Source organism: Alosa alosa, chromosome 20 (assembly GCF_017589495.1).
Source record: "Alosa alosa isolate M-15738 ecotype Scorff River chromosome 20, AALO_Geno_1.1, whole genome shotgun sequence".
NCBI classification, from domain to species: Eukaryota; Metazoa; Chordata; class Actinopteri; order Clupeiformes; family Clupeidae; genus Alosa; species Alosa alosa.
The window spans coordinates 8,808,130-8,831,758 of record NC_063208.1 but is presented as its reverse complement, the minus strand read 5'-3'; the positions used below and the strand labels follow the sequence as shown (position 1 = coordinate 8,831,758).

General features: G+C 41.9%; 3 protein-coding genes across 5 annotated transcripts in view; all 3 read left to right on the top strand.

The window, feature by feature from the left end:
• Positions 1-2,116: 2,116 nt before the first annotated feature.
• ing4 (inhibitor of growth family, member 4) lies at positions 2,117-9,563 on the top strand. 2 transcript variants are annotated; one of them, XM_048229402.1, is made up of 8 exons: positions 2,117-2,202; positions 2,725-2,796; positions 2,899-3,065; positions 3,592-3,706; positions 5,900-6,014; positions 6,330-6,477; positions 7,870-7,931; positions 8,103-9,563. In XM_048229402.1, exons 1-8 carry the CDS (start codon positions 2,166-2,168, stop codon positions 8,140-8,142), a joined length of 756 nt encoding a protein of 251 aa, XP_048085359.1. In that variant the 5' UTR covers positions 2,117-2,165; the 3' UTR covers positions 8,143-9,563. The 2 variants fall into 2 exon arrangements, with proteins under 2 accessions (XP_048085359.1, XP_048085360.1); XM_048229403.1 differs by lacking the exon at positions 2,117-2,202 and adding an exon at positions 2,227-2,374.
• A 1,638-nt stretch (positions 9,564-11,201) lies between these two features.
• Positions 11,202-17,034, top strand: LOC125285125 (glyceraldehyde-3-phosphate dehydrogenase-like). The gene is made up of 12 exons (XM_048229401.1): positions 11,202-11,283; positions 11,634-11,678; positions 13,630-13,729; positions 13,902-14,008; positions 14,277-14,367; positions 14,699-14,814; positions 14,925-15,006; positions 15,415-15,566; positions 16,010-16,088; positions 16,200-16,283; positions 16,599-16,696; positions 16,799-17,034. Exons 2-12 carry the CDS (start codon positions 11,656-11,658, stop codon positions 16,866-16,868), a joined length of 1,002 nt encoding a protein of 333 aa, XP_048085358.1. The 5' UTR covers positions 11,202-11,283; positions 11,634-11,655; the 3' UTR covers positions 16,869-17,034.
• A 995-nt stretch (positions 17,035-18,029) lies between these two features.
• The window catches only part of iffo1a (intermediate filament family orphan 1a), a 12,825-nt gene continuing 7,225 nt past the window's right edge, over positions 18,030-23,629 (top strand). The window contains exons 1-3 of one of the 2 annotated variants that reach the window (XM_048229400.1): positions 18,030-19,512; positions 22,027-22,087; positions 22,605-22,700. In XM_048229400.1, coding sequence (XP_048085357.1) covers positions 18,515-19,512; positions 22,027-22,087; positions 22,605-22,700 — 1,155 coding nt within the window. In that variant the 5' untranslated portion in view covers positions 18,030-18,514. The remainder of the gene's footprint in view (positions 19,513-22,026; positions 22,088-22,604; positions 22,701-23,629) is intronic. The other variant, XM_048229399.1, reaches the window with a different exon arrangement.

The window sequence follows — 23,629 nt, the reverse complement described above, 5'->3', positions numbered from 1 at the left end:
ACACACACCCTGTTTCCCATGTGGGGATGCTGGCTCTGTGACTGTTGTTTTTCAAGGCAGTTAGGCCTATAGCCACACACTTCTGCAGTCACTTGACAGATAGCTCAATGACAGGGGTTAGGTTTGGTTAGAGCAGTTTGGAAAGAGAGAGTTGTGATATGATGTTGCCGAAACACAATCAAAAGTTCCAAAAAAACTGTAATGAATGAATAGCTATCGCAGGAGGGTGGGATGTATTTCTGGATGTTGGAGGGGGAAATCAATTAAGTCAATGAACTGACCAAGAGGCTGTTTTAAGTTCCAGAACTCCCATAATCCGGAAACTGGCATGGAAATGAGCTGCCATTTTTTCCCCACAGTTTGACATATTTCACACACATGCCTATGTGTACCTCTAAATATGTCATAATATTCATTATGTTATTATTAATGGCTAGACTTAAAAGCACCTGGAAAAACGGATGGTACAAAATACAATTGGCTGCACCTTTCAATCATTTGTATGCAGGTAAAAATTCCGTCCAACAGAAATTTGATATCAGTCTTAGAGAGAGCTCAACAGACTGACCCCATTTGACAGAGGGTATACCTTTGCTATACTTCATACCAAGCAACAACCACCAAACAACATACCCAGAACCAATTTGAACATCAAAAACATGTATGCTTCTGGGAAATCACCCTAAACTTCACCACCAAAGTTTTCCGTCAAACACATTTCACACATGAGACACATTTTGCACATATGCTATACGAATTCCACATATGTTAGCAAATGCTTATTTTCTTGATGACATAGATGGTGATAAGGAACAATAATAAACCATACAAAGAGTTTGCATCAATATTTAACCTCATACTAATGGCAATAAATTACCTTTGTTTGATGTCCACTCCGAAACATTTCAAGTGTAGTATTTAGGATTATGGTAAACCATACATTTTTAGAATGAAGTTATCTTGTGTAATGCTATCATGATGCAGTTAACAAGCATATTTTACCAGGTGGTGCTATATAGCCTGGCCACGCCCACTTTTCTCCTTTCAGGGAGATACTAGTCTGGAACAGAACACCAGTTCAGTTTTGGTCAAACAAAAAAAATGTCAGGCCAGGATGACGAAATCAAAACTGACTGTGATAAACTAGAAGCAATGCCTGCTAGACTGCAAACATCAAAAATTGTAGTGGGAAAAATGCAGATATGTACAGCAAAAGTAGGCTCACATACATTGGTTTCCTGACTGCTTATTCTGTTTATAGTTTGTAAAGTTTAGGCGACTCTGATCAATGTGATTGACCAATGATTTCAAAATTAATTATATTTCTACGCCCATCACTATGCTAGCGTTGTAAAGGAGTGAGTGACCAGACTATTCACTCATGAATGAGCTTGGCTTACCAGGCAAGCTATATACCCCTCAAAAGATTAAATAAACAGTCATGTTTTCATAAGACCCTAACTATGATGCCATCTGTCTCTTTTACTCATTTGTTCATATTTGGAGGGATTCCTCTTCTTTAGATTCCACACTGCCCTGTCTGTTTTGACCATGGGGTTTTGTCATGGAATTCACAGGTGATTTTGGTTTTGATCAATCCCTGAGTTGAACCTGACACATTCAGGGTTTTAGTGAAGTTTTTCCCAATATTATCCCTTCTTGAGTGTTTTTCCTAAAGTTATCCATGTGTCTATGCCTTGAAACAACTTTGTATCCTTCTACAGGCCTACTGAAATGTGTAAAACCCCAAAAATTACATTTTTAGATGGTTTCATTTTTGACCCTTTTGAAACAAAAGCACACACCCTGATTGTGAAATTATTCTTATGGGAGTGTCACCACTAAAAGACCACTCTAAAAGATAGGTTTGGTTATTTCCCAGTTCAGCAGCTAATATAGCTCAACTGCCTAGCAACAAAGACCTTGACTTTGCCCCTTACCAAGGTACATAACACCAAGCCTATGGCATTACTAATAGCCACCAATAAATAAAGGAGTAATCGAACAATAAAGAAGAAAATTAAACGTTTAACATTAGCTCACCTATAATGCCTCTGTGCTGTTTTAGGCAAATTAGACAAAATAATCATAATTACTTTACCCGCTACCGCCCTCTAGCTACATTTCCGGGCATACCGGAAAAGTCTTTGTTTGTGTTCGTCAAGATGGCGGCGGGGATGTATCTTGAGCACTATCTGGACAGTAAGCATTGTAATATTATTATCTATAAGAAATGAAAATAAAACGATGTGGACCTTTTAATGCCATTAACATGACCTACACTACATAGTGGACAGAAAAGAGCTAGAGATTTCTCCTGGGACCCACCGAAAGGGTTGCCAACAGAAAGATCAACAAAACCAGCCCAGTAAAGGTTAGCCATAGCTAATGTTAGCTGGCTAATGTACCAGGTTTGACGTTAATGTTTCTATTGTTCCACTTGTATATTATTTGTATAGTATAACTATGCGCACTTTCCTCATACTATAGTGCCCTACAATAGCTGTTTTATATTTGTGACAGTTTAGCACCCGTTAGGAAGGTAACAGTTATGACATAGAAACGGAAAGGTTGCTAGCGAGTTAGCCTGTAGTATAGCTAGCAAATCAATTATCTACTGTTGGCCTGCTATGGTATTTTTTAGACTAATCGTTTGCTAATTGGTGTGGATGCTGTCAATGTTATATATGCCAATTATCGGTACTGTTTTTGTCATGTTCTAAGGCATAGAGAATCTACCGTTTGAGTTGCAACGGAATTTTCAGCTTATGCGAGATCTGGACCAGCGGACTGAAGGTAAGTACTTAGGCTAGGTGTTGTTTTGGTTGTCAGTGCACTCACAATATCCGCTTTCGTTTGTGATGGTAGTAGGTTTAATTGATTTCCATTCTCTTCCAGACCTGAAAGGGCAGATTGACTCGTTGGCACGGGAGTACACAACCAATGCTCGAACACTGTCCCCGGAACAGAAACTCTCTCTGCTGCGTCAGATTCAGCAGTCTTATGGGAAATGCAAGGAGTTTGGAGATGATAAGGTCCAGCTGGCAATGCAAACTTATGAGATGGTGAGTTAGTTGAAGTAGTTGTATTTCAGATCAGCTTCAGCTTATTGACTAGTCACTTGTCTGTTGAATGTGTTATGATGTCTGTTGAATGTGTTACATTTATACAAGACTTGTATCATCCACACATTTTTTGAATCTATGAGTGGGTGTGGAGTTGCATTGAAATAATCTAAACACAGTTGGTAAATTAGTTAAGTTAAGGTTACCTAATGGCCTCCTTACACCAAACAACTTTGACAAGATTTGGGAAAGATTCTTGAAAGATTGTAGTCTTTTGAGTAAAGCTTGAATGGGGGGCATTAGTTAAAAGATTACAATCTTTCAAGAATCTTTCCCAAATCTTGTCAAAGTAGTTTGGTGTAAGGAGGCCATAACTTGAGTTCGGTGCTTTCATGTTCAGGAGAAAGTTAGTGGCCCTTTTAAAATCCCCCTGAGCTCTAAAATCTCTAAGTTCTTCATCATTTCAATGTGTCTCTAATATTACCTCCATTTTACTGTGTCTCTGTTGTGTTTTATCTGGTCACAGGTGGACAAGCACATCCGCCGCCTGGACACAGACCTCGCCCGTTTTGAGGCTGACCTGAAGGAGAAACAGATTGAAAGCACAGATTATGACTCCACCTCGAGCAAGGGAAACAAGAGTAAGTTAGTGTGTGTGTGTGTGTGTGTGTGTGTGCGCGCGCATATATCAGATGTCACTAATAGGGATGGGCAACATTTTTATTGTAGGAATTACATTGGGGGTACCCCATTAGTCTAAAACTAACTATAAGGGTCATGCTTCTACTCGCGACAGCAACGTTACATAGTGAGACCCAAAGCTTTTCCGGCATGCATTTTCAATTTCAGAAACGCCATTCTCAGCATTGTAAGCCAGTGTAGCATCTAAATGAGTTTGGAGCTGTTATTTGAAGGTTAAAGAACTACGCTCCGCGTCTCTGTTTCTCCACGGAACATTTGTGCAGAACCCCCCTTAATTTCATTTAGGCGTTCCCGCTCCTTAAGAGAGAGACTGGTACACACATCCATGAGTCCTCCTATGCAGCTGACCTGGCTATCAGTACCACCCTAGGGATTTTACAGATGCGGTCGTTGCACTCACTGTTCCAATTCTAACGACACCAAGTACTTTTCGCATTCACACACTGGGAAACGATACAACATCAAGGCCTTTATAAACTAACACTACCCATGTGGTGTATATTCTGAAATGTCCTTGTGGGTTGTTATATGTGGGACAAACCAAACGCCCACTTAAACAGAGGATTGCTGAACACAAAGCCGCGATACAAAATCAAAACATGGACTATGCAATACTGACCAGTACCCCGACCAGTAGGCACGGCTGAAGTGCCCTTGAGCAAGGCACCTAACTCACTGCTCCCCGAGCGCCGCTGTTGATGCAGGCAGCTCACTGTGCCGGGATTAGTGTGTGCTTCACCTCACTGTGTGTACACTGTGTGCTGTGTTTGTTTCACTAATTCACGGATTGGGATAAATGCAGAGACCAAATTTCCCTCACGGGATCAAAAAAGTATATATACTATATATATACTTTTTTATATATATAATATATATATACACTATACTATACTATATACAATAGCGCGCCACAATGTCCAGGTGAATCATGGCTCTTGCGCTACACTTAAATTCTGGGGAATTGACAGAATACTGCCTTCCCAACGAGGTGGAGACGTTGTCAAAATGTTACTTCAAAGAGAAGCGTTTTGGATCCATACACTCAACACAGTGTATGTCTTTCTTGTTTTCTCTAACAATGTCATCTTTTATTTTGATTTATTTTTACTCTTTTGTACTTCTAATTCACACTGACCAATGATGTACTTGATGCTTACTTTTCTTTCTACGAGTGCTGGTACTGGTTAATTGCTGTTAATACCCACCCCTTACTACTAACCAATGTCTTGGGAGAGGGAGGGGAGAATGGACTATATTGTCTGTGCAATGTTACCAGTATGGTTTGACTCTGAGGAAGACGCAGTGCGTCGAAACGTTAGTCGATTGTGCACCTTAATAAAAAAGTTTAAAAGTTCTCATGAGTGCTCCGGTCATCCCTGGGTTTAGTCTCTCTGAAGTGGCCCAGCCAGTCTCTCTGACTCTTTGGTCCTGGTCTGTGAGCACCGAAAAGGCTTGAGCGCAAGTGACACCTGTCTTACAGAACTACATTGCATTGTTCTGAAATACGGTAGCAAATGCCCTGAAGGTGCATACACACACTATAACACAAGAGTATGGCTTAAATCTTAAACCAATTCACCTGTCGCAGATTACAAGTACAAAGACAACGAAATGCAGTTATGCTAGGGAGGGATATTCAAAACTTGCTATGCTATGGAGGGATATATTAAAAAAAAACTTTAAAATACGTACAGAAGGTGACGAGCTTAAAGACTTGAGACTGGAGTCTCTCATTGGTTTATCTGCGTTCTAAGGGCGGCGCTTAGCAACAAGTCAATTGTTCTCAATGGCTTGCACAGTGCAAGAACACTTTGCTGCTGCGCCGAGCAAAGCACAATGGCGGTTGCAACTTGGACCCAGCAAGCACAGCCAGAGAATAATTTTTTTTTCTGTCTGAAAGCCCCATAATATATATAGATATATAATATAATAAGTATTTCAAAATAAAATAATGAGTAAATAGCTGAAAATAAATTGTATGGGTTAGCCGCACCTCAGGTAAGGTAATCTGAAGGCTTGATTTGTCTTTGGCTCTGAAGTCTGAAGTTAGCATAGTGTTTGAATGTGTGTGTGTCAGTCAGTGTGCATGCATGCACATATTTCATTTACTATTGATTTTTATTTAACCTCAGGCGAATTACGTGGTCCAAAAGAAAAGAAAGTGGCACGCACCAGGTCCAAGGTCAAGAACTCTGATGACGACTCCAGCCCCAAGAGTGCACAGAAGAAAGTGAAACTCATGCAGACGTAAGTGCAAGTACCACACACTCACGGATTCTAAACTTAAGCATGTTTACGTTCCACAGTTGGATGGGGAAAAAGGTTTAGGTATGCATGCCTTAGTGAGCAAAATTCCAAAGTTTAAAAGGAATAATTTGTGGCATTTCAGTCAGTGATCCTCATCAGACATGCAAACAGAAACGTCAGTACTCACTGACTGAAAATGTTAAAAAGTTCAGGGATTCTACATCTCTGTTGTGCTTTCTAACCATTATGCAAAGAGGGTTTTTTTTTTTCACCTCTGTTTTTTTTGCGATGCTCATTATCACCTCTGTTGCTCAGGACGGAGTTCAGTGCTGTGCCCGCGGTGACCTTTGGAAACGTGCATCCGTCGGACGTGCTGGACATGCCAGTGGACCCTAACGAGCCAACGTACTGCCTGTGCCACCAGGTGTCTTACGGGGAGATGATCGGCTGTGACAACACCGACGTGAGTTCTGCCTCTCCGAGTTCCAATTTTTGTCAGTTGTCAACATACTGGGTACGTTTTTAGTCCTAAGAGGGTAGAGAGGGACTAGTTGCATGAAAGGTTCTCTGTGAGTTTGTTTGTTTCCTGTGGAGCCAGTTGTGTTTGAACCTGCCGCTATTCTGAATGTAATTAGTGTCTATACGTCCTTCTTTATCGTAACGTGCTGATTCACTAGGTGCAACACCTAACCGGGTCCGTGTAGACACTAATTACATTCAGAATAGCGGAAGGTAAAACACACCTGGCTCCACTGGAAATAAACGAGCTCAACGAGAGCCTTTCGTGCAACTAGTCAATTAGTAAAGCCAAGGAAAAGGGCCATCGCTCTGCAAATGTGTGTGCTATAGGGAGATGAACGGCTGTGACAACACCTCCCGGTCTCACCCTTTGGTTCATTCATGCCTGGAGAGTTTTACACTTTCATAGTGTCGAGTCTTTATGTAGTGGGTTAGTATTTGTTCACTGTGGACTTACAAGGTTTGATTAAAAAGCTCAGAGACTGCACTTATGAAAAAGCGAAAAAAATAACTGTTGTTGCTTTCAATTTGGCAAACATCCCAAAGATTACATAGTTAGCTCCCAAGAAGAAATAGTTTTTTTGTTTGTGAAAGACGCTACATTAATGTAGTAGTTGATGAAGTAGAAGTAGGAGTGGAAGTAGCAGGAGGCAGCAGCAAGGTAAGCTAATGCGTGAGATGCAGTGGATTAAGATGGGAGGGGTTGCAAAGTTAAATGTCCGAATTGTTAGACTAGTTTAGACTATATAAAACTAGCAAAATCAGTAGCTCTAGATGTAGGCCTACTATTCACAGTGTTTTCCATAATGTTCCTCTGAAAGTGGATGCTCTATTTATGCAAACCCAAATCTCATACATGCGCCTCTAGTTATGACCTACCATTTTCAGCTTGAAGATGTGCTGTATGAGCTTGCCAATGACAAGAACTCTAAGCAGCCTTCTTTCTCCACAGGAGCTCCAGTTATACACTGGATGAGTGCTAGCTATAAATTATAGATAAAACATTAGACATTAATTATATAATAATTAAACATTATAGATGACATCAGATTGTCAAAGGCTGGCATGGGCATTAATTGGTTAATTGGCCTTGCTATCGACTTAGTGTACCTATACGAGAAGACATTTTTCTTCCTTCCCCGCAGCATTATCCAAAGTGAAACTAATATTGTATTTTGTGTGGTTGGATGGTCATGCCGGGCAAAAAGTGTAAGGATCGCTGGTTTAAGAGAATGGTGCTTGTATCTGAGGCTAATTGGATCGCTGGTTTAAGAGAATGGTGCTTGTATCTGAGGCTAATTGCGTGTCTGTTCTCTCCTCTTCATGTTCATCTCAGTGCTCCATTGAGTGGTTCCACTTCGCGTGTGTGGGACTCACCACCAAACCACGCGGGAAATGGTGAGTGCCCCAGTCAAGGCCAACAGTCCTTTTTGTTATCCTTTTGTCTTGCATGCATTTCCACTGCAGTTTAAGGTTCAAAAGAAAAACGCCATTGTATTATACCACGGAAATATCTCTGTTAATGTATTTTCCACCTCTCCCTACCTCCACCTTTCTGTCCACTGACAGGTACTGCCCACGGTGTTCACAGGAAAGGAAGAAAAAATGAGCGCCCTGAATTGAAAAAATTGAAGAAGAAAAAATTATATAGAGATGTATAGAGAAGGAGAAACTCGGAGAAGGAAATCGGGAGGGAGGAGGGAACCAATGTCCCCTCCACATACACTAACATAGAGCTCCTCTCTGCTTTGGTTTGGTGCTTGTCCTCTGCTCTCTCCGCTCTTTGCCCTGGAAGGGTAGATAGAGGTGTAGTTACAGTCGTAGCTTAATTTATGTTTATGTTTCTGGTGTCAGCCATGTCTTTGTTTTGATGTTTTATGGGGATTGTGATTTTTTGGGGGGGTTGTTTTTGAAAGTTTGATTTTTTTTTTTTTTTTTTTTTTTTTTTTTTTTTTTATTCTTTTAAGTTCAAATGGAAATTGGAAAGTTAAGAAGTGCTAGTGACGTCATCCTTGCCCATGGACCACGTCAAACGATATTAAGGGGCCTTGGCTGTCTCAATCTGGACACTACTGGAGTGCTCTGCAATGTGGTATATTCCTGGAAATAGTCTCCATATTTCAAACTGTGCCACAGCACCTAGTAAGTGTATTGATACAACATGTCATAATACTCACACAGACACTTCACACTGTTTCCTTTGACAGGAATGAGCCGGTTTACAGAAGGGCCTTTAAAGACCAGGTCTTAATATTTCTGGTTTTAAGCATTGCATGCCATTTCTCATTTCATCTTAACACGAGAGTGCTGGATTTTCACATATGCACTAACACGACGAGCATTATGCCTATAGTATTTATGAAGTATATGTTTCCAATAGAAGTATTTCAAAATTGCCAAGTTTGCAAAGAAAAAAAAAAAAAAGGGAGTGTTCATAGACAAGCACTCGAAGAAATCATGAGCGAGTGTATCTATCTGCATTAGTTAATTGTCAGATGTTTTTATTGTGTGCTTTTTTTCCCCACCATTTTTTTATGCTCAAAGAAAGGTTAGTGAAAACAGCATCAGCATTGATGGAATTCCTTTCCAAAGGGTAGTCATCCCATTTTGTGGAATTCCACCATTTTGATGTCTGGCACAAAGAAAGGTTGGTGCAAGCAGCAGCATCCTGTGTTGATGGAATTCCTAACTAGAGGGATAGACATACAATTTTGTGGAATTCCACGACAACAATCCATGTTGGAATGCAACCAACCACAATTGTTACCAATTCAAACCTCTATTCTGACAAAATGCTCACCCTTGCTCATTTACATACTGTATCACTTATGAGAAGTTCCCTTGGCTTTTACAAGACTGGTGCTTTGTAAGACAATGACACGTGTGGACTAGCAGACTCAGCATGGAAGTGCTTAACATTTTCTGTTGTTTAAACAAATGTTTAAAGAGAACTGTGCTAATGTCATATTGTTTTGCTTTTTTGTATGTCTTCCATTACAGTTCAATGAATAATGAAAATCAATAACTGATGCTAGTGTTTTGCTTATTTATATTTTCTGAAAAACTATCCAGCTCTGGCCTAAATTGAAAGCCTACATTAAGTAAGAATAACAAGAACACTACGGCAAAGATCAAAAACTATGGCAAGATCAAATATCAACAATGAAAATAATGAGTTTACAAAAAACGTAATCATACAAACCATAACTCTGTTAGAGTACAAAGTGGACAGATGCAATCATTCCACCCAGAACCAATGACTGGGTCAAACTGAGACAATAGAGTAGACAGGTAAGCTATCAGTGCCCACAATGGCAGTAGATAGGAAAATCAATAGTTAAAAAATATTGTAATAAATAAGGTAATATAAAAGTGTATAAGGATCAACCTCTCCTCAATAAACCCTTTTTATTGAAATTGTTGAATAGTTACTTGATTTACAATAAGAAATACACTCTTTTGCCTGTTGGCATTCATATTGGGCAGGCCTACATGTGTAACATGCTATACGTCATTTGTCATCTACATGAAATGGTCATGTAGCTGGCAAATGTCACAACCTTTGGCATAATGAAAGGAAGGGGTCATCTGAAACAAAATTAGGACACCTGCAACATTTTGCATCCTCTGAACCAGATGATTCTCTCTCCTCAATCAGCCCTTAATATTGAAGAAAGTGTAGGCCTACTTGATTTTTTTTTAATGTGTAGGCTACTTACAATTAGAATTAGTTTTTGCCTGTTGGCATTCATGTTGTGTTGTATCTTTATCATGTAATATACAGCAGCCATACGTTTGATCTACCTGACTCTATAAATTGTTCATAGCAGATGTCTCACCCTTTGGCATATCAAACCTGAAAAGGGGCATCTGAATAGAATTAAGACACCTGAAATATGTTTTTGATCCTCTGAACGAGATAACCTTTCTCCTCAATCAAATCTAGAAGTAGGCCTAAGTGTAGCCTACTTGATTTTCAATTAGATTAGTTTACAACTGACATGTAGGGTTGTGTATGTTATTAGCATGTTACATACAGCAGTCATACATTTGATCTACCTGCAGCAAATGTCACACCCTTTGGCATATACTGAACCTCGAAGGAGTTGGTACAGTATACAGAGGTCTGAACTGGCACTGAGAAGGCTATCTGCATTATTTTTAGGCTGACCTTTACATCACCCCTGTGTGAGGACCTTATAGCGTATACATCCTTAGCATGTGGCTGTGCGGCAGTATGTTGAGGAAAGCTTGCCAAGAAATACGTTTTTCCGTGTGTTACAAAGCAGCTCTCATTGGTGTCATTGTCACTCAAATCCCTACACTGAAAGGCCATCGGATGCTCACAATTGTGCATCTATCACGTGAGGATGCAGAGAGTTGTGTTGCTATAGGCCCTATTGTCCTACCAGCGACAAATGTCTAACAAGTCCATCATATATCGCGCGACTGCGTCTTTATGGGCACATGCGCAGTCAACAACGTATTTTAATATGAGGTTGCTCGCTTCTTTAAAATATGCACCTCATAATTTGGCGACTTGAATTTCAAAAGATGACACTGTCAAAGTTTAGAAACGTTATTTCTAGTGGAATTATTTGGGGTGGCGCGGGTCAATTGCGTCAAGTTTCCCCGACCTTGACATTCTAAGGGGGCGGGTCTCCTGCTAGGACTATGGGATAAATTGGCGGCCCCCCCTTTCCTCGTCCCCGCTCACAGCACTCAACGGGACAGAGACCTCTCACAGACGGTACATTTATCTTCATTATAACCTATGCTTATTGCTAGAATAAAGGCGTTTTGTGCAAAGTTTCTGAGAAGTTTGAGATGCAATATTATGCTCTCATCTTTTAACTTAACTTAGCCTAACTTCACTCTAATTGTTTAAAGACTTATGTTTAAGAATGTATATAAATATATGTATATAATGTATATAATACATTAACATGTGCAGTTATGAACTTAAACTTTCAAGAAATATGTTTTTACACACTATCTCCATAATCTGCAGAGTAAACCTCATGCCTTAACCTTTTGATTTTGATTCAGCGGATGCTCTGTAACTAATTAAGTCCCTGTGGTGCTCTCTGTGTCTTTCAGCGGACTTAAACAGATTGACAAAATGGTGAAGTTTGGAGTCAATGGGTGAGTGACCTGCATATGAATTGCTCAAATTATATTTTGTTTGAACCTGTTCCCATTAGTGCATTTGTAAGTTGCCTTTGTTGAGGAAGTGCAGGGGTTTGGAAGTGATAGAAGGACAGAGCAGAGGAGATATTACATAAGACTGTGCCTAGGCGGAAGGCCTATAGGAACTCGAGGGGTCTCAAGGCTACGTGTGTAACATTACACCACCTCAATTTTGTCTCTTCCATACTGTGCTTAGAATAGCTCCGAGGTCATATCACACACACTGTCTCTCTCCCTCTCTCTCTCTTTCATATCTATTTCTCTCTCTCTTTCTCTCCCCCTCTCTCTCTGTTGTCTTTCATTCTTTCAACCATGTCTCTCAACTCCATCTCTCCCCTACTCAGCTGTCACATTCCTGTATGCTGTCCAACTAATTTTAGAGCGGCAACCTTTCCAGCCAGCACTTTAGGATCAGGAGGTGGCTGGCTGCTTGAGCTTTTGTGAGATAGTGGGAGTACCACAAGATTGCCACCCCCCACCCCCCTTTTTTATTAACTCTTGACCTGATGGACTCTTTTTTTTTTGCTTCAGAGATAAGACAACACAGCAGGCAAATGCTATATGGTCCTGTATCAGTACCACTGATTGTAGGCTTTTATTGACAGAGTAGAAGTAGAATTAGAAGTAGAGTAGAATTGAATGCACACATTGCACATTCATTCAACAGACTTTTACCCCCAAACACTTGACCAAGACTTCTTTTTCTCTTCTGACAGTGAAACATTTGTACCTAGAATATTTTCTGGCCCACAGGAAAGCCTGCTCTGCGTTTTAGTCTGCCAGTAAATGCATTAACCATATGGGTTTTTTTTTATCTGGCTGGCATCAGAATAACATTTGCGTGTAATGGCTTTATTCATGCTGACTGCGTCAGCTGTCAGTCTGTCTGCCTTGGTGACCATCTGCAGCTGTTGTGTGATGTATCTACCCATTGGAAGGAACAGTAGAGTCTTTATAATCCTGATGAAAGTGGCACCGCACATCTCCCCTGCCAACTATTCAAACCAGTCCAGACAGTGACACAGGCTTGCCAACCAAACCTCCAGTTGACTTGGGTTTCAGCAGGAGTGATAATTTGTGCATGTGACATGTAAACAATATGGCTTGACCATTAGAGGTCTAAACATTTAGGTTGGCATAGCACCTTTAGATTTGCTACTTTGACATTTGCATCTCCTTCAAGGGGATGGACAGGCGTAAGCCATCCTGAGGAGTTTGGCCGGAAACCACAGCAACTGTCTCAACAACTGCACATAGTTCTAAGAGCACACCAGTTGTCTTGTGTCCTGGAGGCATCTGGTCACATCTTCAAGCTAGACTTGTGGTCTCAGCTCACTTGACCATGTCATCTCTGTTGGCCCTGACTTAGTTGGCAGCCATATTAGGCAGAGGGCAAAGACTTTGGTGTGGAGATTTGGCCTTTTGTTATCGGCCGAGGTGAGCTGACCATGTAAGGCTCAGTTCTTAGTTGTGTATGTGTGAGAGTAAATGTGTGATGGTGTGAGTGGATCAGTGATCATGTGTGTCTGTGTTTCTGTGTGTACGTATTCATGTGCATGTGTTGGCTGATGCTGCCCCCCAGTGGCATAATGAGAAAGAGCAGAAGCCCTAGCAAGAGGGACAAGAAGAGAGAACAATATGAACATACATTATGTACATGTATTTGTACCAGGCTTGTGCAAAATTCCAGAATTGAATTGAAATTGGCTCTTAAATTCCAATTCAATTCTTGAATTTCACTTGCATTTCAATTTAGGCAGTAAACAGGAAGCAGAATTGCAATTTGAATTTTGCACAACCCTGATTTGTACATTACTTGTTTGTGTGTGTTTGTGTATCGGTCTATAAGAGTGTTTATACTAGCAAGACTGAACAGTGACACACCATTCACTCTATTTCTTTCCAGATTTGGTCGCATTGGTCGTCTGGTGACCCGCGTGGCACTGCTCACCGGCAAGGCTGAGATTGTGGCCATCAATGACCCTTTCATCGATGTCGAGTACATGGTAGGCTTCTGTTTTCCCCCTCTTTAGTAAATATTAGGAAACAACTGTTTTTAAACACAAAATAATAAATTATGAACAAGTAACATTGTGTTATGTTGATTGAAAAACAACACTTGGTTATCTCACTTTGATCATTTAAAATTATTAACTGAAAACATCTTCTGGCTGACAGGCTTACATGTTCAAGTATGACTCCACCCACGGCCGTTTCCACGGTGATGTGAAGATTGAAGGAGGCAAGCTTGTCATCAATGGACATGCCATCACTGTTTTCTGCGAGTAAGGACCTGTGCACAAACAATCCTCAACCTTCGGTCACTCAATATATAACACAAATCTCTACTTACACTATGTTCAGTGAGCTTTATCAGTATTCAGCATAATAGCCAAACATTCCAAGATGGAATGTCTGAAAGTGACTGCAGTATGTGGCCTTGTGGCCATTGGGCAGTAGCCTGTTTATTAGTACAGATTCATTGGGTTCTTGGGTGTACTTGGTAGGCTTCCAGTGTTGTACAGTGTTCTAAAACACATTCTCCATTTGCAGGAGGGACCCAGCCAACATTAAGTGGGGCGATGCCGGTGCTGACTACGTTGTGGAGTCCACTGGCGTGTTCACCACCATCGAGAAGGCCTCGGTAAGTCCTCTCTTCTCCGTACTCCTTTGATTGTGTACTGCAAGCCAAAGACTACATTCTACATTCAACCAAATGACCTCACTGTTACAGCCGGGCTTTAACAGACTCTTCTAATGTAGCCTGTGCACTGCTATCATGTCTGGTGTAGCCAGGTCCATAGATTACAGTTGGAATTGGAAGCTGATTGTTGCAGCATACGGTCTGGTATAGCCTGTCTGTTATGTGCCTGGTGTAGTCTGGCTGTTGGGGAAATGTGTATGTGCGCTCCGCACAACAACATTCTCATCAGGATATAAAGATGGACGCTTCTCTCTGCTCTCTCTTCTGTCAGGCCCATTTGAATGGTGGTGCCAAGAGGGTTATCATCTCTGCCCCCAGTGCCGATGCCCCCATGTTTGTCATGGGTGTCAACCACGACAAGTATGACAACTCCATGAAGGTTGTCAGGTAGGTTAGACCATCTTTAACAGTGTTGCTAAATCTCTGTCTGTTTCCTATTATTATATATTATCGTGACTTGATTAATTGATCAATGATCAATTTTGTTATTTTTCCAGCAATGCCTCCTGCACAACTAACTGCCTGGCACCCGTTGCTAAGGTCCTGCATGACAACTTCGGCATCATTGAGGGGCTCATGGTATGTTGACACTTTTTTTATCAGACACTTTTTCGAAGATATAGATATACAGTATATGCTACTATGTCCATCGAGAAATCAAACATTCCTTCAAGAATTGTTTACTGATCTCAAAAGTGCAAAAACCTAGTGTAGTGTTGTCTGCTTTGTCAATTTCTTGCACAATTGTTATGGTCTTATTTTGTCCTTTTTCAGGTATAAAAAAGGTGTTAAAAGTTATGAAATGTGTACAGTGCAGTATAGTGCATTTGTACCATGGTGGTTGACAGTCACAAATGTCACCATGATCTTACATTTAAAAAAAAACTAAATCTGTCTTTTAACACTGTAAGGGGAGAAGCCAGGTCACTGGAATGTTCTTACTGTCCAGTTCTAACTGATGTTGCTTTTGTCTTCTGCATTGTCCAGAGCACCGTGCATGCTGTCACCGCCACCCAGAAGACCGTGGACTCTCCCTCAGGCAAGCTGTGGAGAGATGGCCGTGGTGCCAGCCAGAACATCATTCCTGCTTCCACCGGCGCTGCCAAGGCCGTGGGCAAGGTCATTCCTGAGCTTAATGGGTACGTGCCCAACTCTGAGCAGCACCCTCTCAGACCCTGGCAGTAGTTAGCTACACCAAGGCAGGAGTTCAAGGCAGTCAGTCTGACCCTAGAGGATATGCCCTGCTTTGACATAAGGTGTCTGAACAAAATGTGAATGTCAAATCAAGCTTTCTTCAGAGCTGCAGACAAGGAAGATAGTTTTGTTGTTGAGTTCAAAATCGTTGAGTTCAAACGCATCATTAAGGAAATCTTTAAGGGGAGATTAGATGTCATCCTGGGCTTTATGGCATGAATTATTAAGAGGACAGGCTTACCCAGCTTTAGTGAATGCTGCTAATGTACATTTTTGTAATTTAGCAAATGGATGATGTGGCTTGTGTCCCACTGGTTTAATGTGGAGAAATGTATTGGAATAACTGCTTGGATATTATTTTTTTATTTTTTGTCTTTTTGTATTTCAGAAAGCTTACCGGCATGGCCTTCCGCGTCCCCACCCCTAATGTGTCTGTTGTTGACCTGACAGTTCGTCTGGAGAAGCCTGTGAGTGCAACTCAGCTCGTATTCCTCTCTCCCTCCTTTCTATTTATTCATTCCGATCCCATCCCCTTGTCCATTAGCTCACAGAGCCACTGTCTTTATCCTTGACTCCAGGCCAAATATGATGACATCAAGAAGGTTGTCAAGGCAGCCGCTGAGGGCCCAATGAAGGGAATTCTGGGATACACAGAGGACCAGGTAAGCGTGATGACACAGACTGGTGACACATCTGTATCCACAGTCTGTTATTAATGATCTAGCTACTAAATTAACTCAAATGCTGTAATTAGGATCAGCTGAAAGGTATTGTGACTTGCTAATCTATAGTATATTCATTAAACAGTTCCTTTCCCCATTCTCATTTTGGTGTACAGTTAGATCATTATTTCTCTCAGTGTCCTCAAGTTACTTTTATCTATAGTCTACATCATTATCCCAGTTATCAGAATCTCAACCTTTACACTAGTTGGGCCTGAGTTTCCCTATTCAGCAGTACCTCTTCTGTCTCTTCAGGTTGTGTCCACAGACTTCAACAGCGACCCACACTCCTCCTACTTCGACGCTGGTGCAGGTATCGCCATCTCTGACCACTTTGTCAAGGTGGTGTCATGGTACGTCCCCTAACATCACACACGGCACACCCTGTACCCCCGTAACACACGATAACACAAATAATAACTACATTGTGTTATTTGTCTGATGTCTCTAACCAGGTACGACAATGAGTACGGCTACAGCAACCGTGTTGTCGACCTGATGGTACACATGAAGACCAAGGAGTAAAGTCTTCTTGCGTGATGCGTTTCCTGCACACAATCTGCTACCTGCTCACGTGATAACTTTTCCCTGTAATCCTGTTCCTCCTCACTGTTTTCACTTACGGTGACTTGGCGGTGGGGAGTTCCACTTACAATCACTTTTTTTTAATAAAACAACAATTAAACAACAATTAAAGATGTGCACTTGTTCTTTCTTGTTTTGGTTTTGCAGATACGTTTATACAGATACGTCTATTTACACGATACAGAGTGGTGTCTAGTGGTTTCTGCCAATGGAAGACTTTGTTCCACTGTGTTCCAATATAGGATCTGATGTTTTAGGGGGCAGGGGTATTAACCATTACACTGGAAATCCAGAGTTCTCGCGAGAGCACAATGGAATTGTCTCTGCGAGACACTCTGGCAATGAGCAATGATGCACGTTACTTTTACCCCTTGCATCCCGGGGAACCAGCTAAAGTTGCTAAACTGATGAAGACAGCGCTGCAACGTTGGAGGACAGTAAACATTGGTCGTAGTGTTATCCGATTGTGTCAAATTCCGAAATCATTCAGAGTAAACATTGGTCTAGTGTTATCCAATTTCGTGCAGTGAGATTTTTAAATGTCTGCTTGTTGCCGCCCCTTGAGTTGGGCCATTACATTGTTCGTGGCCAGACCCTTAATCTTTCTAGATTACCAGGGTCTGGATTTTCCAGGCTAATTAACTATCCCATAAAACCATAAAATATCATCTATATCCACTTTTGTCTGCCTGTCTAACTGCAATTAAATCATTTTTTCCATGCATTCTGCAGCATACTGCTTTGGTACCACAGATATACATTGGTCAGCATGGTGTCTATGAATATTGCAGTCATAAAATTGAAATGAAAAATATAACTTTTTTTTTATTTCTTCCTCTTATTCTGTTGTTGTGTTGTTTCAGTTATTGGTATTTTTGTAATTCAAGCAAATGCAAGGCTGTAGACAGAATCAAAAACATGGTTGTGTTAACACGTCACCCATCTGATAGTTGCAAATGTATCGCCTGAATAATTGGCTGTTACTGTCTAATAAGGTGTCATGATTATTTTACCACTTGGCGCATCTCTTTCACGGCCATACTGACGTCAACCTTGTACCAAGGCTACCGTAACTTTCTGAAAACCTGCGACAGATGTTTCAAATAGCTACTGATTTTTTTCGTTTTACCACGTTCTGAAATAGTTTTGCACTAAAGCTATACAAATATCAGGTAAATGCGTAAGATCAAATGTCACAGGTGCAGCAATAGATCTTTACTAAATGTACATGCGCGCATAATACCAGTAAACCACAGCTGAGAGCCGCAGTCGGTAGTGTCGTGTTTATTTGTGCCTGTGAGGAAGTGTGGCGACACTGCTACTGTCCAAGACCTATCCTTCATACTGTCCGGTACTGGATAACCAGGTATTTTGCATTTTATTAGAACAATTTTGACACGCACATTCGTCGTGGCATACGTTTTTTCTGTCTATTGAGGAGGACTGTGCCTTAAGTGTTTACACTGTTCCAACGGATTGGATAACAGAGGTGCATTACTTTACAGAGCTAACCAAGTAACGTTAGCTAGCGTTTCCTTAACGATAACGATTTAAGTTGTGCAAGCTAAATTGATAAATCGGTGTTCATGCCGGATTTCGAGCATTTCAGATTTTCTCATAGAAGAATGAATCCTTTACTCGGGGAGAGCGTGTATTCGCTCCAGCATCAGCAACAGAATCAGTTTTCAGGTCTATCAGAGTCATCCAATACGGGGTTGATGCCCGACTCATTTTACGGTGCCCCTGACTCTAATCTTTTCTTGGGCGAGTACCCTGGCGTAGGACCGGACAGTTTGTCCAGTATGCCGCCTACCGGACTTGCATACTTGCACCTCAACAACAGCCTCCATCGCGCGCCACCACCCGCACCTGCTGCCATGGCCTTGCGCAATGACCTGGGGTCCAACATAAGCGTCCTGAAGACACTCAATTTGCGTTTCCGTTGCTTCTTGGCAAAAGTTCATGAGCTTGAGCGTCGAAACAAGGCTTTGGAGAAACAGCTGCAGCAGGCGCTGGACTCTCACAACAATGGAGGTATGGGGAGAAGGCCACTCACTCGAGATGTCGGCGTTCAGACGGGGTTTGTTGGGCCCATACCGATTAGGCCGGATTTCATCCCTCTCCAAAATGCAACCAACGCAGCTTATTTGACCGGGACCCTCCTGTCCCCTTCCCTGAACACAGCAGACACTCTTGAGCCAAATTTCAATCCAACCCTGGGGATTGTAAATCCCTCCGTCCCAGACTCCAACTTCAACCTCACCTCCAACATAACCATTAGTCCAACCACTCCAACTGACCCACCCAAGACCATATCCAACATAAACGAGAGATTTATGAGTACCGGAACTACTACGTGCAACAACCCCCCACCCAGGTTCCTACCTGGAACCATTTGGTCCTACAACCATACTCGCAGGCCAAGCCCAGGTTTCGCCAAAGAGACTCGGACAGTGGGGCCTGGGGTGTCATGGAGTCAGCCGGATGGAGTGGGCGTCCAGATTGACACCATCACACCTGAGATTCGTGCGCTGTACAATGTGTTGGCCAAAGTCAAGCGAGAGAGAGACGACTATAAACGAAGGTAAAGTTCTGCCTTCTCTGAATCACTTAACACCTGTTTTAAGGTTGACAACTTGTCTTTAAAGAACCAGGTGAAGACTGTTGTATACACCCTTGTGCAATCATCAGTTTTGGATATTCATAAACTAATAATTAGGTACAAATTAGAGAGAGATTACAGTTGCACCACACCATCATTCATTTTATGGTCAGGCAGAAACCCTCAGATTTATTTATGCTTCAAGACAGCTTGTCTGGATCTCCTGGTGTCACTTTACAGAAAGGATCCACAGAGCATGAAATGTATCCATGGAATGGCTGTACTATACCAGTGTTTACAGTTGTGCCTGTGTGAAGATAGTCCAAGCACTCAGATAAAGGCAGAGGTTTGTTTCATTGTCAGAGGTTTGTTTCAGTGTCAGAGGTTTGTTACAGTGTTAGGAGTTATGTGTCTATGATGGGGAAACCTGGGAAGGGTATTTTCCTTCACCCGTAACTTCATTGTTTAGATGTAAGCTCAGACATTTGTATTATAAGTTATAACACTTCCTACACATCCGGGGGAGTTTACAGCCAGCACTGTGAGCCAGAGTTTTAACAAGCACAGCTGCACCATCCTAAATGTCCAAATCGATCGCATCCAAAGACATGAATTAGCTCAAAGTGAGAGTACTGGAGAGAAGGCCCTTTTCCTGCTCACCCCCTCCCCTCCCCCATCCTCCCTCTCTCATCTGGCCTCACTTGGTCTCCCCTCCCTCCCTCCTTCCCTCGCTCTCTCTGTTCCTCACCCCATTTCTCCCTCCTCCCTTCCATCTCTTCCCTCTCTCTTCCCCTCTCTCTTCTCTCTCTCCTCCCCTCTCTCTCTCCTTCTCCATCTCTTCCCTCTCTCTCTCTCTCTTCCCTCTCTCTCCTCCCCTCTCTCTCTCCTTCTCCATCTCTTCCCTCTCTCTCTCTCTCTCTTCCCTCTCTCTCTCTCTGCCTCCTGCTCCTGCCCCCTCCCCTCAGTATTCTGCATCTGCAATGCAGCACTGCTCTGCTGAGAGTTTCTCTGCCACCCTCCCACACACACACACACACACACACACACACACACACACACACACACACACACCTCCTCCTCCTCCTTCCCTCGCACTTCTTCTCTATCCAGCTCATTCTTGTGCTCTCTCTCTCTTTCTCCCTCTCTGCAGTAGCAGTCATCAGTTTGATTCATGTCTTTGCCCTGATGAGTTACAGCAGGGATGTGCAGCACTTGTTATTAAAAAGGAGTACCGGGAATGTTGGGAAATGAACGTTCTAAAGAATATCTGGGTTCATTGAATTCAACATAGAATTTTAGAACCTTCAATTGTTGCCGAACTTAGAACGTTCAAAAACCTACACCTTTAAGGGTTAACATCACATCTTCTCCTTGTTGTCACTGCCTCTGTGACTCAGGGGAGATGCTGTTTTTTATTTTTATTTATTCCCCTCGGCCCGTCGTCAAATTAGACTTTTGTAGAGGCACTTGTGTTTGTGCTGTTGGAGAGGGTTTGTGTGTGTGTGTGTGTGTGTGTCTGTGTGAGAGCTGCATGTTATAGCACTGCCATCTTGATTAGCTAATCTTCTTGCTGCTCTCCCCCTCTGTGTGACTTGCCTCTGTGCAGGTTTTGGAGCAATGCTTACGTAACATTTTGCCCATCACTGCATCCCCGCAGTGAGTCTGTGTGTCGTGTGAGGGTGCACAGCACGCACGTCACGTGTGTGTGCATACATTTGTGTGTGTGTGTGTCTTTGGGCTTGTGTGTGTGTGTGTGTGTGTGTGTGTGTGTGTCTGTATGTAGGTTCCACAACACTGCATAGCATTACAGAAAAGAGCACTTTAACATGCATGCAACTTCAATGACTTCAGTGCATTTGAGCACAAGTTGGTGGTTGTCATGGAAACTGCCTCCAGTCCGACACGGATGAACAGCATCAAGTCAGCATCAGTTCAGGCAGTTCTAATGCAGCATGATGGGATGGTAATAGAATATCACAAACATTCTGTGTGAGGGGAAGTCAAGCTAAGCTGTGCCTTAGATCTTGACATAGGCTATCCCAATCCGGACGTCCTTGTCAGACCCACTTAGTGATCCCAGCGGTACTAGTCCATCTAATTGTGCACACTTCAGCTGAGCATCAATAAGAAATGTTACTGCAGGAACTTATAGGGGCTAATTATGGACCAGGCTTAACTGGGGAGGATTTGAAAACACTTCCTCCCAGAGTGCTTCATGATATGTGAGCGGGCCACAGGAACAGACTGCACAGACACAGGCCCAGACAGAAAGCATCTATTATGCATTCATTATTACACAAAAAAATAATCAAGTGATTGATGTTATTACTGTTGATAGATTCATGGAATGTGTTTATGCTTTTGTATAAGTATTTGTATATCATACTGATATAATATTGATATAACATACCGTGATATCTGATTAGTAGACTGATTCATCATTCCAGTGAAAGGGAAAATTGAAAGATGTGATGCATGTTGTTGTGTTTTTTGTAGATGGGAGGACGAGTACACAGTGAGAGTGGACCTCCAGGAAAAGCTTGCAGACCTGGAGGAGGTAGGTGTGCTCTGGCCAAGGGGGGAAGGCTGATGTCTATGTCTTCAGGCTCTGTGGAACACATTTCAGTTGTATTTCAGTGTTACATGTTGTATGATTCATCATGATTAACATCCAGATTTCGAATTTCCCCTTGGGGATCAATAAAGTATCTATCTATCTACCTAGATAAAAACTGGAGAAGAACTGTTTGTAGTTGTACTTTTGAGCAATATCTACAAAATGGCACAGAAATATCTACACAAATGACACAGGTTGTCAGTATCAGTGTCTCTCTTTTCTGGAGAAGTCTATGTTTCTGTGCCCCTACCTGATTTTCCCAAAGTGCAGTCATCAGTGTATTACTGCAGCTCTAAAACTCGATAGTTGTGACATTATTGTAAATGTGATATATTATTAGTAGTAAATGTATTCACTATGTGATTTGTTTTATGTCTGTGTGTGTGTGTGTGTGTGTGTGTGTGTGTGTGTGTGTGTGTGTGTGTGTGTGGTTTGTGTGTGTGTGTGTGTCCTATAGGACCTCCAGGAGAGTGAAGTGTGTCAGGATGAGCTGGCCCTGAGAGTCAAACAGCTGAAGGCTGAACTGGTGCTCTTCAAAGGCCTGATGAGTAGTGTGAGTTTTGCCACCTGCCGCTTACCGTAGTCACATGACATGACCAACGTCACAGATTAGTAGTGCATCACAAACACGAGTTCAACAACACAGCGATTACAATGTAGCTAGAGTAATCTGAAGCGACTAAAGCCACCACCAACAGGTCAGTGGCTGGCACGTGGGTCAGCAAAGAGGCGCCAGTTTTGAGTACCAGGAGGCCAAATTAGCTTCACAGCATGGCTGAGACTGGCTGCTTATCTCTGTTGGCTGGTGCCCAAGACCTCACCGACCTTAATAAGCGGTAGGATGGGGGCCAGTTTGATTGCAGCATAGTGAAAGAAGACAGCTAGTATTCCTGGCCGCCATTGTTTGATTTAGTGCCTTGAATGAAAAGGGCTAATTAGACCAAATAGTGTTCATGGTATATTGTCTTAGAGTCTGTATTCCTTTTGTCTTTAGACGTATTGTTATTAATTATTCTTTATATTCCATGTTCTATATCTTGTCTCATTCATTTTTAATTATTTCCTATTCCCCAGCGTGGAACTGTAGTATTAGACTAATACAACTGTGTGGATCTCTTATATTGGTCTTTAGTTGTATATTCCATGGAGTACCGGTTGTCTTATTCCTTAAGGCCCATTCACACCAAGAACGATAACGATAATGATAACTATAATCATAACGATAAAAGCGTTCACACTGAACAACGATAAACAAAGTCTCTCCTTGTGTTAATAAATGTGATGGCTAAAATTTGATGAGTTCTGATCGGCTATTAGCATTTTATCGTTGTGAAAATCGCTCTGAAAGTGATATAGTTCTTCATGTCGTTATCGTTATAGTTTATGTGTGAACGTCGTCATTCATATTAACGAGAACGATATTTATTTATAGTTATCGTTATCGTTATCGTTCTTGGTGTGAATGGGCCTTTATTCCTTATA

Coding starts and splice junctions, on each gene's coding strand:
- ing4 (XM_048229402.1), top strand. CDS start 2,166: ATGGCGGCGGGGATGTATCTTGAGCACTATCTGGACA. Junction 2,797..2,898: donor TCTGGACCAGCGGACTGAAG/GTAAGTACTTAG, acceptor ATTCTCTTCCAG/ACCTGAAAGGGCAGATTGAC. Junction 6,478..7,869: donor TCGGCTGTGACAACACCGAC/GTGAGTTCTGCC, acceptor TGTTCATCTCAG/TGCTCCATTGAGTGGTTCCA.
- LOC125285125 (XM_048229401.1), top strand. CDS start 11,656: ATGGTGAAGTTTGGAGTCAATGG. Junction 13,730..13,901: donor TCATCGATGTCGAGTACATG/GTAGGCTTCTGT, acceptor TCTGGCTGACAG/GCTTACATGTTCAAGTATGA. Junction 16,284..16,598: donor TGGGATACACAGAGGACCAG/GTAAGCGTGATG, acceptor CTGTCTCTTCAG/GTTGTGTCCACAGACTTCAA.